This window comes from Danio aesculapii, chromosome 13, assembly GCF_903798145.1.
Source record: "Danio aesculapii chromosome 13, fDanAes4.1, whole genome shotgun sequence".
In the NCBI taxonomy this organism is placed as follows: Eukaryota; Metazoa; Chordata; class Actinopteri; order Cypriniformes; family Danionidae; genus Danio; species Danio aesculapii.
The window spans coordinates 34,288,759-34,305,098 of record NC_079447.1 but is presented as its reverse complement, the minus strand read 5'-3'; the positions used below and the strand labels follow the sequence as shown (position 1 = coordinate 34,305,098).

The 16,340-nt window shown below is 36.4% G+C and overlaps 1 protein-coding gene across 1 annotated transcript in view; it reads right to left on the bottom strand.

The window, feature by feature from the left end:
• The window catches only part of kiaa1109 (KIAA1109 ortholog), a 213,017-nt gene that overhangs the window by 72,356 nt on the left and 124,321 nt on the right, over positions 1-16,340 (bottom strand). Inside the window, 8 exon segments of the mRNA XM_056470418.1 lie at positions 1,509-1,602; positions 1,699-1,944; positions 3,691-4,406; positions 5,721-5,896; positions 5,995-6,173; positions 10,482-10,646; positions 13,796-14,021; positions 14,664-14,809. Of these exon segments, the coding sequence (XP_056326393.1) occupies positions 1,509-1,602; positions 1,699-1,944; positions 3,691-4,406; positions 5,721-5,896; positions 5,995-6,173; positions 10,482-10,646; positions 13,796-14,021; positions 14,664-14,809 (1,948 nt within the window).

Genomic DNA, 16,340 nt, shown 5'->3' with positions numbered 1-16,340 from the left:
GTACTGTACTTTCACTTTTTCAACATTTCACATAAAATTAATATTTACATTAAAAATGTTGACAGTTTTAAAAAGTCATGTTCAAAGAGCTTTAATAAAATTTGTTGAATTCAATACTGGTGAATTGCATTTGTCAGTGCTATTGTGCAAGATTTAAACGTACGATTTTGTTTTGTTTTTTTAAAGAATTTATCTTTTTTTTCTCTATCTTATTTAACAAATTGAGTAAAATTGTTGAAATAAACAAACAAATTGAATTTTTAAGTTTAATTCAAGCACTTTAATTGTCATTTACAAGTGATTTGACAAGTGAAACATAAATACTCCTCATTTTAGATGAGCTCACAAAAACAGTTAAAGTATTTATTACTATATGCCTGAAAAATAAGATAAACGTTCGTTTGAATAGTTCAGTAATCATTCACTTATTCAGTAATCCATTGAATACAGCATTTGTAGTTGTCTATAAAAGTAGAGTTAATGCTTAAATTAGTTTAATTCAAACACTCTCAAGGACCTACAGTATATCTGTAGTAGTACTATATTTGTTTTTTTTATTTTATTTACACAGGGACAATGTACAACATGACATGTTGTGCCAGAGTTAGCTATAAAGCTAATTTACATCTGTAGTCCTTGGGCAGGAAGTTGTAACAAGTTTAAATATGTAAAAAAATAGTACAATATACACTTACAGTACAATACATACAATACATCTAAATAAATCAAATTAAATCAAATCAGTGGTCCTTCGTCCGGTACTGAATTGTCTACATCTCCTTGTCATTTCTGCGTGTTGATGTTTCAGTGCCTGTAGTGAGTGTTTTTGTTAATAAATATGTGTTCCTTTGATAATTCCTGAGTTTCGTGCATTTGAAGAGTGAACGGACGTGACAAATAAGCACTGGTATTTTATTCCATCTTTCTGCTGCTCTTACAGAAAAAACTGATTGTCCAAAAACACTTCTCTTGAGTTTAACTTAACAATCATCTCTAACCGATGCCCTAGCCTATCTTATATTGTCCTTGCACACATTGTTTGAGAGGTGGTGGTGCAAGATCATTAAATACTTTATATATTAAACACACATCAGCATGAAATACGAAATTGTCAAATGCTAGTATTTTATGTTGTTCAATACAGTTACAGTAATGATTGCGTATACTGTAACTTTTACTGTAAGGCCTGATTGATTCACAGGCCTTGAATCAATACAGTATGTCGGAAATTCAAGTACTTTTAAGTACTTTCAAGAAGCACGGGAATCCTACTTAAAAATAGATGGTAATCATTGATTTATGGTAAGCATTTTAGTTTATGTTGTTTTTTAGTCTGTGAGTTGATGAGAGTTAAACAGACCAAATAGTAAGGCAGTGTTTCCACTCTCCAGAAAGCCATCCTCTTAAATCAGTCGCTTAAAACATTACATGAGAAACTACGTTTGAGTGAACTGAAAAAATTATTACACACTTTAATGTAAATTGCTTGTGTTAATAGAGTTACTGACTGTATGTCTGGTGAGATTCCTTCCAGAAGCACAATGTTTACACATCCGATGTGAGCCGAGGCACAGGTCTCTGTCATCTTCTGATGGAGAATGTCTGTAGCAAGAATATCGATATTACAGTAAATTTACAGTGTAAGGCGTTTGTTAGTGTACAGCATATTCTTAAGTGTATGAATGCTGTTTGATTTACCTTTCATTTTCTCCTTTAGAGTAAAGCTGCCGTGTATTTTCTTAAGCTCCGCCTCCATGGTCAGTCCACCAATGTCTGCTTCCAGATGAGTGCGGTTCACCATTCCAACTCCAAACACGATGAGAGTGACATGTTGGGGTTCAGCGCTTACTAAGCTCCGCCTACGACCCAGGCGACTGGGAGGAGTTTCTTCCTCTGATTCAAACACCAATCGACATGGAGGATCTGCAGGGCTCCGCCCACCCTCTGAACAGCAAGAATGAACAATAAATAGGCAGATACAACCAAAAGCACTGGAACATTACACTGGCAAATATGTTTGAAGAATTAGGATAAAAGGCAAGATAAAATACTGTAAACCATTGCTGGTTCTGGAAGATGGTGTTTTTAATTGCTTGGTATTTGTGCATTTCCTCCATTTAAGCTTCATGATCACAACACAGTAAAAGAAAAATCTCATAACATAATATAGAATAAAATAATAATATATTTTTACTGTATTCACAGTATGCAATATGGTGAATACAAATGTTGATGTCTTTTAATATGAAATAATAACAAGCACAATCTAGCAAGAATGTTTACAGTCCTGAAAATCCAATGAGAATAATTTAAATGTCATTTTCTACACTACACATCTATACATTAACCAAAATGTTCATGAAATTAAAAAAAATCTTATTCATCCTACACATTTATTTTCATTCTTATTATATTATATTTTTAAAACACTTTCAATAACAACAATTACTTGAAAGTGTGTTCATAAGACTGTCATGACACCTTTATAATCATAACTTGTCATAAATATGAGACTTTATACATGCTTATGACAAGTGTTATTAAATGCTAATGTAACATTGTTTGAGATGTCTTATGATAGTTTGACATAAACAAATACATATCAACCTGCCTTTGTCATATCAACTTGAAATTACTAAAATATAACTTGTCATAAATCTGTCATAAACATGATTTTTACGAGACCATTATAACGGTCTCATGAATAATTCTGACCACTTTTTTTCCTGTAAATTAAAATGAATTGTGTCATAATAACTTTTCAGTAAATGTGTCAATACACTGTTAAATCATTCTATAACAGTGTCATAAACATTTAATGACATTTTAATGACAAATTCAAGTTGACAAATTTAAATACCACTGTAGTTGAGGTCAAGAAAAATATTAATGACGCTGTTATAAAATTCATGACACAATTATAGTGGCTTCATGACTCATGTTTATGACAGATTTATGACTATGTTGATGTTAGATTTAAGACTATGTTTTTAGACTATGTTAGATTTAAGTTATGTTGTCTTGTTAATGTCATATTGTCATAACAAAGACATCTTAAACAATGTCACCTTTGCATTTAAAATGACAACTGAGAGATTGACACTTGGCATAAGAATAAATAAAATCTCAGTCACATTCATGACGTGTCAAGTCATGATTATGAATGTTTCATGACAGTCGTATGAACACCCCTTCAAGTAAAATGTTACAATATTTTTTAAAGATCCCGTAAAGTGCTTTGAAATGTGCATTTTTATTAAAAGTTTGACGTAATTCCAAACAAAACATAAACAGAGGGTGGGGCATATTGTAGCTCTGCCCCTTTTAAAAAAACAACCAGTAGCGTTTTGTTTCATCACCGCTCTGCCAGCGAGAGTGGTTGAGCTCAAGCGCATCAATTATGAAACGTCTAGAGAGCATTTGATTGGTTATGATTTGTTGAGAAACGGAAGTATGAGATGACATGAATAAAACCGTTGATCCATTTAGGCGGAAGTGACAAACTACAAGCTTTACATGTGTGTATCAGTTTTAGATTTTCTAAACGTGAATTTCGTCACTGTTTTGGAGCGCACTAGCTTATGGCAATTCTAAAAACTAACAATCCAGATTCTAACATCTAAAAAACCTTTATTGTAATTTCATGGGGCTGTTAAATTTGAAAAGAATTCAAAAGTAAAGATGTCCTACCAGATAGAGCATTGTCCTGGTTCTTCTCCAGGATTCCTGTGGGGTCTGAAATGAGCGAGTAGAAATTGAGCAGTTTGTACATGTTCTGCCAGCACTCAGCCGACGGCTCGCTCTGCTCGGACACAGTAATAGAGTCAGAGTCATCCATCTGAATAGTCATGTGATCAGCCACATCACGGGACCCTTTCCGTGACACCTTGGACGTCCTCCGCTCTGAGCGTCCCAGCGTCCCCCTTCCACGAGGCTCCCGGCTCCTTGTTAACGTGTCCAGACCCGGCCCGACCATGCCGCGCTTGCCCTTCTGCATGCCCAATCGAGCCGCTCCATTTAAACTCCCACGCGAACTACGGCTGAAATCGGACGAGCGGAACTCCCGGTATGTATGTCCCTTGGTGGGTGTGGGGGAAGATGAGCCGGCAGTGTAGCGGTTCAGTTTAATGTCCGTCTGGGTGGCTTTAATGTCGTCTATCATAGTGCTGAACTGGTGGATGAGGCGAACCAGTGCCATATCCACATGTTGGCGGATGGCCTGGCAGGCGACAGTGAAGTGGCAGTGTACGCTGGCCTGGGGCCTGCGGCTTAGTTCATGGAAAGAGAGAGCGCTGGCGGACGGGGGAGTGGACATGCACTTCTCTAACACCACTGCATTCAAGCTGAAAGTCTCAATCATCAAAGCAGGCTTGAAATCAAGAGGAGGGAGGTTCACCATGCCCTGTCTGAAATATCAAAACAAACCAGTCTAGAATTAACGATTGGTGACATTTTTTATTTGACCTTAAAACACAGCAATACAAAAACCAACAACAATTTTAAAGACAGAAAAGGAGTTTCTGCAGATTTTGTGTGATTTGGATGTTTAAAAATGAATTTAAATAGACAGTTGTTGTTTAATTTTATAGGTGATTCCTAACTCAATTATAAGCTTGGCAATCAGTTTTGGAGAATTTGATGTGCATAATGCCAGATAGATGTTTCAAAGATGGCCGCCGAGTGAAATTACTTGCCTTAAAGAGACTTTGATTGTATTGGGGTTTCTTTATTTGAATAGGTTCTATTAGACATGACATTGTGAAAGCTGTAAAAGTATTTCTTAATGCATTTTTTTCCATTCAGTTTAACTCATCTTGCTATTTTAATTGATATGTATACTCCAATTTTTGAATGCCTTTATTTGTATATTTTTAGTTTTGGGTCTATGTTTTTTGTTATTAGATATGTGATAAAAATTTTTTATTAATGTTAATATTCAGTTTTTATTTCAATTTTAGTTTGATTTTGAGTAATTTAACCCATTTTTATTCCAGTTATTGTAAATTTTCTGACTGAGCTAATTAGCCCAAACTATTGTAATATTAATTATATTATTTTAAATTGAATTTTAAATACCAAGACCTTATTTATGTTTTATTTATATTTTCTTACTTATATTGGCATATATAGTGATTTTGATCATTTTTTGGTACATTTTTAGTTAATTTGATCTTAAACTTTGTTTGGCTTTAATTTAATTTTCTTCAGTTTTCAGAATTATTTCCCTTAAACAAACCCATCTTTATTTCAATTATCGCAAGGTAAAAAAAAATTATTATAATTTGTTCACTGGTTAATAATTTGGAAGCAGTTACAACACATACAATACTAAATTTAGATATTATTTAATTGAATAAAATAATCTGTAAATATGTTTTCAGCATTATTTATGTACTATCATTTTTATTTGTATACTTTCAGTTTTTGGTCTTATTTATCCATTTGATATTAATTCAATTATTTCTATTTTTAATACTCTAACTTTTATATTCATTGTAGTTACTTGCGAAGTCAATACATTTTCTAATATTTATATTTTACTTCAGGTTTTTGTTTCTACTACGAACTGTTTCCCTTTTAGTTTTAGTTAACAATAACAACACTGTAGTCGATCAATTATTGAGTACTCTTCCTTCCATAAAATAAAAACTGCAACAGGATCAAAAAACAGAATCTCTCTAGACAGATGAACAGCAGCTAAAGCAGGACAGCTCTGTTACCTGTGTGCTCGTTTGTTCTTCCTCTCTTTGCTGGTGTCAGAGTCGACAATGTCAGCTCTCAAACACTCGAGTGTGCCGCTGAAGGACAGATGCTCCCCAAAGTACATCTTGTAACTGAGCGGAGGAGCATCCTGGGGCTGGATCCCAATGTGACTCAACAATGGCTTGAAAACAACCTGTATGGATTATCCCAGGTCACACAAACAGAATGAGACATGCGCAAGGTCATAAATAAACAATAACATCCTAATAAGTATTGGTGGCACACACAAACCTGAGCATCGGCGAGCTGTACAGCTGCAGGGCAGAGATTGGTCTCATCTTGATCAAGCAGGTCTTCTTGACTCGTGCTGTGCTGCGAGTGAGAGTGCTGAGAGTGTTCGTCCAGTGTGTTCTGATCACTCGACAGTACCGTGTTGAAGTCTGATGCAGAAGGAATGGTGGGGAGCACTCCTGGAAGCAAAGAGTCAAGGAAGACACACTCAAAAAAAGCTATTTTTGCTTCTTGCTACCATCTATGCACACCTGGACAATGCAATCACTATTGGCTAGTACTTGCTTATCACCTGTTTAAGGCAACATTTTTAGGTCTTCTGTGAAATTTACCCCTATGAAAGGAAGATTTTTAATTAGGTTAACTAGGCAAGTTTGGTTAATTAGGCAAGTCATTGGACAACAGTGGTTTGTTCTGTAGCCCAGTGTTTCTCAACCACATTTCGGGAGGACCACCAACACTGCATGATTTGAATGTCTCCTTTGTCTGTCACACTCATTACAGGTCTTTCAGTCTTTGCTAATGAGCTGGTGATCTAAATTGGGTGTGTTTGGTTAGGAAGACATGGGCTGTTTCCCAATATGTGTTCTACATCGATCTTGCGTCCTCGTGTTCTCGTGTAATGTCATCATCATCCGCCAAAGTTGAGTTCCGAAACTCAAGATCGCAAGAACAGAGGACGTGTGAAAGTTCCCGGACCTGTTCTTGATATCGAGGACGCACCAATGCAGACTCGCTCTAGAAGCCCCAGAAGTCATTGTGTCCAGATTTATTATTAAAGTTCAGAGATATAACTTATTTATCTCAGGAGTTTCCCTAAAAGAGATGGTGAAAGTAAACATTCATAATGAAAATCTCAATAACAGTCTAAACACATTACGGGTGTTTATTTGTTGAAATTCATATTAAAATCTGTTTTATTTGTCCTGTACAGTTTTTTTGCATAGTATTTGTAGTGAATAGGGTAAAACCAATAAATTGTTCTACGAATGCTGTAATGTGTACATAATTTTCGGTTAAAATGCGTGAAGGTCATGTGACCATCAGGAAGAATGCAGTATCCCATTCCTCACAGGACTCGTTCTGTGTTCTCGCAGTCTCCTGAGTTTTTTCTTCCGAGGTGACCTAGCAAGAGTGGTCTTCACAAGAACACAAGTCCGTTCTCTGCGTTCTTGGAATTGAGAAACAGGACTGATGATCTCCAATTAGCGGTCTTCAAAATTAAACCAAGAAAAGACTTGTTCTGAAAACATTGTGCCCACCAGTCTCATTAGGTGAGGTCAATATTCAATTAAACAAATGAATAAATTATCTTTTGTGTTGTCAATATGCTCATGTTTAAATGGGCCTATTGGTGTGTGTGAGCCGCTGTGTGCAACATAACCAACTCTGAAAATAGAGGGGGTTGCGAGTCACAGGCATTGTTATTTTGGGGGTCAGGGGCTAAAAAGCTTGGAAAAATCCTAACCCTAAACCTTAACACTAAATAACCCTAGACTCTAAACACTAAACCCTAACACTAAATAACCCTATACCTTAACACTAAATAACATTAAACCTTAAATAACCCTAACACTAAATAACCCTAAACACTAAACGCTAACACCAAATAACTCTAAACCATAACACTAAATAACCCTAAACCCAAACACTAAAAAAAAAACCTAAACCCTAACACTAAATAACTCTAGACTCTAAACCCTAAAACTTAACACTAAATAACCCTAAACACTAAACTCTAACACCAAATAACTCTAAACCCTAACACTAAATAACCCTAAACCCAAACACTAAATAACCCTAACACTAAATAACCCTGGACTCTAAATCCTAAAACTTAACACTAAATAACCGTAAACATTAAATAACCCTAGACTCTAAACCCTAAAACAACACTAAATAACCCTAAACACTAAACGCTAACACCAAATAACTCTAAACCATAACACTAAATAACCCTAAACCCAAACACTAAAAAAAAAACCTAAACCCTAACACTAAATAACTCTAGACTCTGTCTGCCAGGTCTAAGCAAAGTGCCAGCAGGTGTCTGTAGCTCTGCTCACTCTCTGCCTCTTTGCCCTTGTTTGGTATCCCGCCGTGGGTGCGATGACGCGCGAACAAAATGGCGACGGTTGGCCGCGCCTACTTGTAGCTTCTTTTGCGCTCTTCAGAAACCTATGGGTGACGTCACGGATGCTACGTCCATATATTTTACAGTCTATGATCTGAACCCTAACACTAAATAACCCTAAACCCAAACACTAAAAAAAACCTAAACCCTAACACTAAATAACCCTAGACTCTAAACCCTAAAACTTAACACTAAATAACCCTAAACACTAAACGCTAACACTAAATAACTCTAAACCCTAACACTAAATAACCCTAAACACTAAATAACCGTAGACTCTAAACCCTAAAACTTAACACTAAATAACCCTAAACACTAAACGCTAACACTAAATAACTCTAAACCCTAACACTAAATAATCCTAAACCCAAACACTAAATAACCCTAACACTAAATAACACTAGACTCTAAACCCTAAAACTTAACACTAAATAACCCTAAACACTAAATGACCCTAGACTCTAAACCCTAAAACAACACTAAATAACCCTAAACACTAAATAACCGTAGACTCTAAACCCTAAAACTTAACACTCAATAACCCTAAACACTAAACGCTAACACCAAATAACTCTAAACCCTAACACTAAATAACCCTAAACCCAAACACTAAATAACCCTAAACCCTAACACTAAATAACCCTAGACTCTAAACCCTAAAACTTAACACTAAATAACCATAAACACTAAACGCTAACACCAAATAACTTTAAACCCTAACACTAAACCATAACCCCTAAATCCAAACACTAAATAACCCTAACACCTAAACCCTAACAATAAATAACCCTAGACTCTAAACCCTAAAACCTAATACTAAATAACCATAAACACTAAACGCTAACACCAAATAACCCTAAACCCTAACACCTAAACCCTAACACGAAATAACGCTGGACATTAAACCCTAAATCTTAACACTAAATAACACTAAACACCAAATAACCCTAAACCCTAACACTAAATAACCCTAGACACTAAACCCTAAAACCAAATAACCCTAAACACTAACCCACTAACCCTAGACTAGATAGATAGATAGATAGATAGATAGATAGATAGATAGATAGATAGATAGATAGATAGATAGATAGAGAGAGAGAGAGAGAGAGAGAGAGAGAGAGAGAGAGAGAGAGATAGAGAGATAGATAGATAGATAGATAGATAGAGAGAGAGAGAGAGAGAGAGAGAGAGAGAGAGAGAGAGAGAGAGAGAGAGAGAGAGAGAGAGAGAGAGAGAGAGAGAGAGAAAGCCCTCAAATATAGAAATGCACATCTGGCCAGCGACCCCATGCACTATAAAGTGGAAAAACACCAACTAAATTCACAAACCCAGTCCCAACATATAAAGACTAAAGAAATAGAAAGGATTACCCAGGAGGAATATAAACTCAATTGGCAAACTAAAGTACAACAAATAAAAAAGTTAGCATGCTTCCACCAGATTAAACCTGGTTGTGAACTGGCCCTGTACCTGACCAACATTAAGAGCCATTGTCAGAGAAAGCTGATGAGCCGGTACCGTCTGAGTCAGTGGACACAGTCTGAGCGTGGGGACGGGCCAACATAAGCGCAGCTGGAGGAGCCCAGAGGTCAGACTGTGTCCACATTGCTCTGCTGGAGTTGTGGAGGATGAGCTGCATTTCCTCACTCACTGCAGCAAATATCAGAGCATAAGAGATGCTTACTTCACACAAATATCTCGAATTCTACCACAATTCCAGCAAGCCACAAATATGGAGAAACTCCATTATATTTTGGGAGAAAATGAAAAGTGTCTCCACCTAGCAGCACAGTACGTGTCCTTATGCCACCATATGAGAGAAAAAGGCTGAACCCCCTTATCCCTTATTAAAGCTCTCTGTCCTTTTCATTTATTATTATATAGTTTTATTAATCTTTTTAATTAACTTGTTTGTGACAACAGATATTTATAATATAGCGATATATATATATATATATATATATATATATATATAAATGTGTTTGTTTATTATTACTTATTTTTCTTATATCTATATGTATGTTCTGTGTTTTGTTATTGCTTTGGCAACATTGTGATTTGTTTTACAGTCATGCCAATAAAGCTCTTTGAATCTGAATCTGAGAGAGAGAGAGAGAGAGTGAGAGAGAGAGAGAGAGAGAGAGAGAGGGAAGGAGAGAGAGAGAGAGAGAGAGAGAGAGAGACAGACAGACAGACAGACAGACAGACAGATAGATAGATAGATAGATAGATAGATGTTTGATTCTTCCTACTTAATGCGTATTGTCATCACCATTTAGTGTCATCCACTTGTGATTATACTGATGGAAATAGAACTGATCTTAATCAGTATAATACCCATCAGACTTACCGCCGGTCTGCAGGCTGTTGTGTTGCGAGCGGTTGAGTGGTGAGTCCTGGACGTTACCGCCAGTACGGTTGCCAACAGCATTTGACATCCAGTTGTAGAAGCTGACGGAAAACGGCTCCGACAGAAGAGGATGTTCAGTCAACACATCTGCCCCCACACTGTTGCCTAATCAAGATGACAAGAGACATTTAACACTGACTGGACTTTTTTTTTTTTTTCTGATGTAAACAAAAGATGTGCTTTTAGCTTAGAAGCTGCCAAGCTAAAGTGTTGTTAACACTTTGTTCAAGTCTTCATTCAAAGGGAAGGGATAGTTTGGAAAAACCTTTAGATTATTAGTTTTAGAAGAACTGTTTTTTTTTATTAGTCTGACTTTTTTTATCATACAGTTGGTGTTTTTTTTAACTATAAAAAACTTTGGTGGTAAAAGATATATTTCATATGGAGAAAGTGATATTTTCCCTAGACACACTATGAATAAATACTAGAATTGGTCGAAATGGTTTTTGCATCAAGGTAAATGGATAATGTATAAGCAACTATATGTAACTTATGTGTGTGTGTGTGTGCGTGAGAATGTTAAAATTGTTAAAATAAATAAAAGGAGAAAAGTGAAAAAGAAAGAAAATTTGGTGCATTCCTCCTTGTCCACTGTCTGTGATGTTTCTCTCCAGAAGTGAATTATAAATATGTTTAAGAGTCGAGATGATGATAATAACATGTTAAAACATTTAAAATACTAAAACACACACTAGACACACCTCACAGGCAAGTCAAAAAAAGTGTATTATCAAGGATGACATAAACACATTTAAAGATTCTGAATATCTCGTTTTATAGCAGAGCAAGAGAGGCAAAAGGCCGGTCACCCATAGAATGAAGACAAATTGAGGGAACTGTTAAAAGACCAGAATCAGAGGAACAGAGATCGAAAGTCTAGGAGAGTGCACCGTTAAAAGCTCTGATATTGAGGTGCCAAACCATGCAAGGCTTTATAAGTGAGCACAAGGATTTTAAAATCAATGCGAAATCTTAGAGGGAATGAAAGAGAATGAAGAGATTACAAAACCGGAGTTATATGTTCTCTTGTTTTGGTTCCGGTCAAAATTCTGTCCGATTTGGATATGCTTTCAAGCTAGTACTTTTGGTCTGCACCAGGCTTCCTTTGATGTCAAAAGTATGGTACGTTTAGCTAATGTGAACAATGTTTTCTGAACTCGGGTGAGCCCCCATGAGCTGTGCCCTAGTCCGCCTGAAAGAGGTGGTCTGGGGAACGGTTCATGCAAACTCTGGTCCGGTTCTCCAAAAACATTGCATTATGTTCTGAAAGTTTTTAATATTTTTGAGGCAGAGAGAAACCAAAAGATTCCGTAAAAGCAGAATGACCGTGATATGTTTACGTTTTACAGCGTTCATACACATTTTTACTACTAAAATTCTTTTTCCATGATTTTTCCAAGACTTTCAAGTAAATTTTCATGACCTAATGTTTCATGCAATCTCTACATATGTGTGGTAAAAGAAAAACAATGCATGTTCAAATTTATTACAGCATATCGTAAAACACGCAACAATCTATTTAGTTTAAATTTATATTTATATTTATGTAAAACTGATTTAGATAATGCTCACACTGTACTAATAATGTGAGAGTATGTGATTGGCCAAGGACAAAAAAGAAGTAACCTATATTCAAGTATACAGATATCGGTTTTCCGTGACTTTTCCAAAACTTAGTGGGTTTTTCTGTTTTTCCGAAACTTTTTCAGGCCTGGAAAATGCCATGTCAAAATTCCAAGACTTTTCCAGGTTTTCTATTACCGTATGAACCCTGGTCTTTCCATTTTGATGCTTTGCTTTTGTGGCCATCACCTAGCAACAGCTGTACACACAACAAGAGCTTGATGACACAAGCGTACCAGGGTTCAGAAGGAAAAAAGACTGTATGAGCAATAACCGGCCGAGAAGGTGGCAAGAGGGGACAATCGAATTTGAGTTCGGACTGGGTAATTTAACTAAGTGTGAAAGCCCAAAATGGTGGTACGGTACGATACAGTTCGGTTCGGTATGCTTTTATGGGCGTTTCCACAGTCAAAGGTTACCTAAAAGCGAACCGTCCCTTATCACTTTTTGGTCACCTTAGCTCATATTAATATGGTGCGCGTTATCATTAAAACGCATCTGATAATCGATCATGAGAGTGAAGCACAAAAAAAACAAAGGTGAAGCCAGAAAAAACAGCAGCAAATGATGCAACATAAAACATGAACAAACTGGACTTTTGGACTAATATGAACGCGTAATGATGGAATTACTTTCTAACAGAGGCTACATGTGCAGCTGAAAATTAAAGACAGATATTAGAGGTTTGCACTGACTGTGGGCTATATTTTGTGTTTGAACCCAAATAAAGACTAAAGGTATGCTGTGTTTAGTTTTTCTGTATTTGGTAACATATTGGAGACTGTAAGGGTCTGTATGTGTTCATATATGTTGCATTTATTTATTTATTTATTTATTTCATTTAATTACAGACGTTACAGTAGGCTGTTTCGCACTGTTAAGGATCTGCAGTTATGATCAAATCATGTTCATAGAAAGGTTAGTAATGAACATTTATATACAAGAATTTGTGTATAAAGCACCTGTTTTGTGAGAAGTGCTTCTCATATGATATGTGAACGACCCGTACAGCTTTACGGTGACATTTTATTGATTAAAAAAAGTTTTACTGAAACTTTGTCGTTCATCATGCCCACCAAAAGGGTGCCCTTTATGGCAGTGAAAATGTAAGCCTGATAAAGGTGACCCATACCGACCCGAACCATACCGTACTGTACCTCTCAGTGGAGCTGAAAAGGTCATAAAAGTGAACCAAACCGAACCACTCAGTGGAAACGGGCCATTATATTCACATACTAAGACAAATCAACGTGAGCATCTTTTGTTTTAGCCATCTTGACTGTTTTTTTGTCTTTCAAGTTAGTTAAAAAAATTAAAAAAACAGAAATGATGCACTTCACATGAACCTGTATGTAAGCGCAAATACCAAAGTTCACTGTTCTTTGTGATTTATGACTAACCCAGTTTTGGTGCCTCAGCACTTTTGTTATGACTCAGACATTTTCAGAGCAGAAAAATAATACAAAAAAAGACAGAAAATCAAACGCAATAGGGTTAGCAACCTGCTCTCATACTGTAGGAAACGCCATATATCAAGAAAATGCATTTGTCCTCAAAGTTCACACTTTCACCTATCTACTATTAGATTAAGGAAAAAAGGCAATAAACTGTGAATGCAGAAACGCGTCTACCTGTGCGTGTCAAAGAGCTGCTCTTGGTTGCAGTTTGTTCGTTTGCTCGATGAGGTGTTGCTTCCAGCAGGTTGTGCAGACTGTGGATGCTTCCTGTTAAGTAGCTAAGCAATGACTCTTTCCTCGGGCTGTGATTGCACTGTAAGCCTGTCCGACTGACATGAGCAGGAGAATCAGCCGCTGTATCTCCACTCGTGTAGCTCAGGGACTGGTAAGGGTGGGAACCCTAAAAAAGAAAAAAGCATTTAATTACAGCTTTACATTGATATACAGTTGAAGTCAGAATAATTAGCCCTCCTGAATTCTTAGCCCCCCTGTATATGTTTTTTTTTTTCAATTTCCGTTTAATAGACAGGAGATTTTAATAGAAAGGAACACATTTCTAAACATAATAGTTTTAATAACTCATTTCTAATAACTGATTACTTTTATCTTTGCTGATGACAGTATTTTACTACATGTTTTTCAAGATACTAGTATTCAGCTTAAAGCGCAATTTAAAGGCTTAACTGGGTGAGTTAATTAGGCAAGTCATTGTAAAACGCTGGTTTGTTCTGTAGATAGTAGATAGGGAAAAATATTAATATATATTGACCTAATAATATTGACCTTAAAATGTTTTTTAAGAAAATGAAAAACTGCTTTTATTCTAGCCGAAATAAAACAAATAAGACTTTCTCCAGAAGAAAAAAAAATATTATAGGAAATACTGTGAAAGATTTCTTGCTCTGTTAAACATAATTTGGGAAATATTTGAAAAAAAAAGGACAAAAAAATTAAATAAAATAATAATAATAATAAAAAAGGAGGACTCACAGGAGGACTAATAATTTTGACTTTAACTGTATGAAAACAGTTGAAAAAGTACCTTGATCCTGAGGGCAGATTCGCTATGTGTGTGCGATTTGGAGAGTTTTCTCATGATCTCCACTCCAGTCACAGGCGCAGAGTTTCCGGTAGGAGCAGGACGACTGCATACTCCCTCTAACAGCATTGTGTGCTCACTTACTGTACCTAAAATACACACAAATGACACATAATATGGATAAAGTCAAAAAATTTGCATTCAAAATTTTAGCTTTTAGGTAGTGTGTGTGTGTGTAACATACTGTAGAGGTTTGCAAATGTTAGAGGCCTACAAAGACCTTTCTATGATTAATGGATTTTATACTGAAGTATCAGAGATGACCTAATCAGGAATTACAGTCAATTGGGACAATATACATTTTACCATGGTTATTGTTAAATATTTAAACTATAACATTTAAAATATTAACAAGCGCTGAGGAAGCCTCCAAAGCTTAAATTCAGATATATGATAAAGGGTGTTTGGTTTTCATCCACCTGCACAGCTGAGTGGTGAAAGGGCACAACCAAAAAACATAATTCGTATATTTTAAAAAGTTTAAAGTATTTTTTGTTGGTCAGTTATCTACAGAGCATCCGGTAAGTAATCATAGCACTTCACTTTTTCCACATTGTTTTATGTTACTGCCTTATTCCCTAAAGGGATTAAATTCATTTATTTCATCAAAGTTCTACACACAATACCCCATAATGGCAATGTGAAAAAAATACTTTTTTTAATTGTTGCTAATTTATAAAAAATAAAAAAGCTGAAAAAAAAAAATCACATGTAAATAAGTATTCACAGCCTTTGCCGTGAAGCTCTAAATTGAGCTCAGGTACATACTGTTTCCACTGATCATTCTTGAGATGTTTCAGCAGCTTAATTGGAGTTCACCTGTGGTAAATTCAGCTGATTGGACATGATTTGAAAAGGCATAGACCTGTCTATATAAGGTCCCAGGGTTGACAGTGCATGTCAAAGCACAAACCAAGCATGAAGACAAAGGAATTGTCTGTAGACATCAGAGACAGGATTGTGAAGGCTTGGGAAGGTTACAGAAAAAAATCTGCTGCTCTGAAAGTTTCAATGAGCACAGTGGCCTTCATCATCTGTAAGTGGAAGATGTTTGGAACCACCAGGACTCTTCCTAGAGCTGGCCGGCCATCTAAGCTGAGTGATCGGGGGAGAAGGGCCTTAGTAAGGGAGGTGATCAATTACCCTATGGTCACTCTGTCTGAGCTCCAGTGTTCTTCTGTAGAGAGAGGAGAACCTTACAGAAGGACAATCATTTGTGCAGCAATCCACCAATCAGGCCTGTATGGTAGAGTAGCCAGACGGAAGACACTCCCTGTCTGGAATTTGCCAAAAGGCATCTGAAGGACATAAGAAACAAAATTCTCTGGTTTGATGAGACTAAAATTGAACTCTCTGGAGTGAATGCCAGGCGCCAGCATCATGCTGTGGGGATGGTTTTCAGCAGCAGGAAGTGGAAGATTAGTCAGGATAGAGGTAAAGATGAATGCAGCAATGTACAGAGACATCCTGAATGAAAACCTGCTTCAGAGTGCTCTTGACCTCAGACTAGGGTGACGGTTCATCTTCCAGCAGGACAATGACCCAAAGCACATCACCACAATATCAATGGAGTGGCTTCACAACAACTTGGTGAATGTCCTTGAGTGGCCCAGTCAGAGC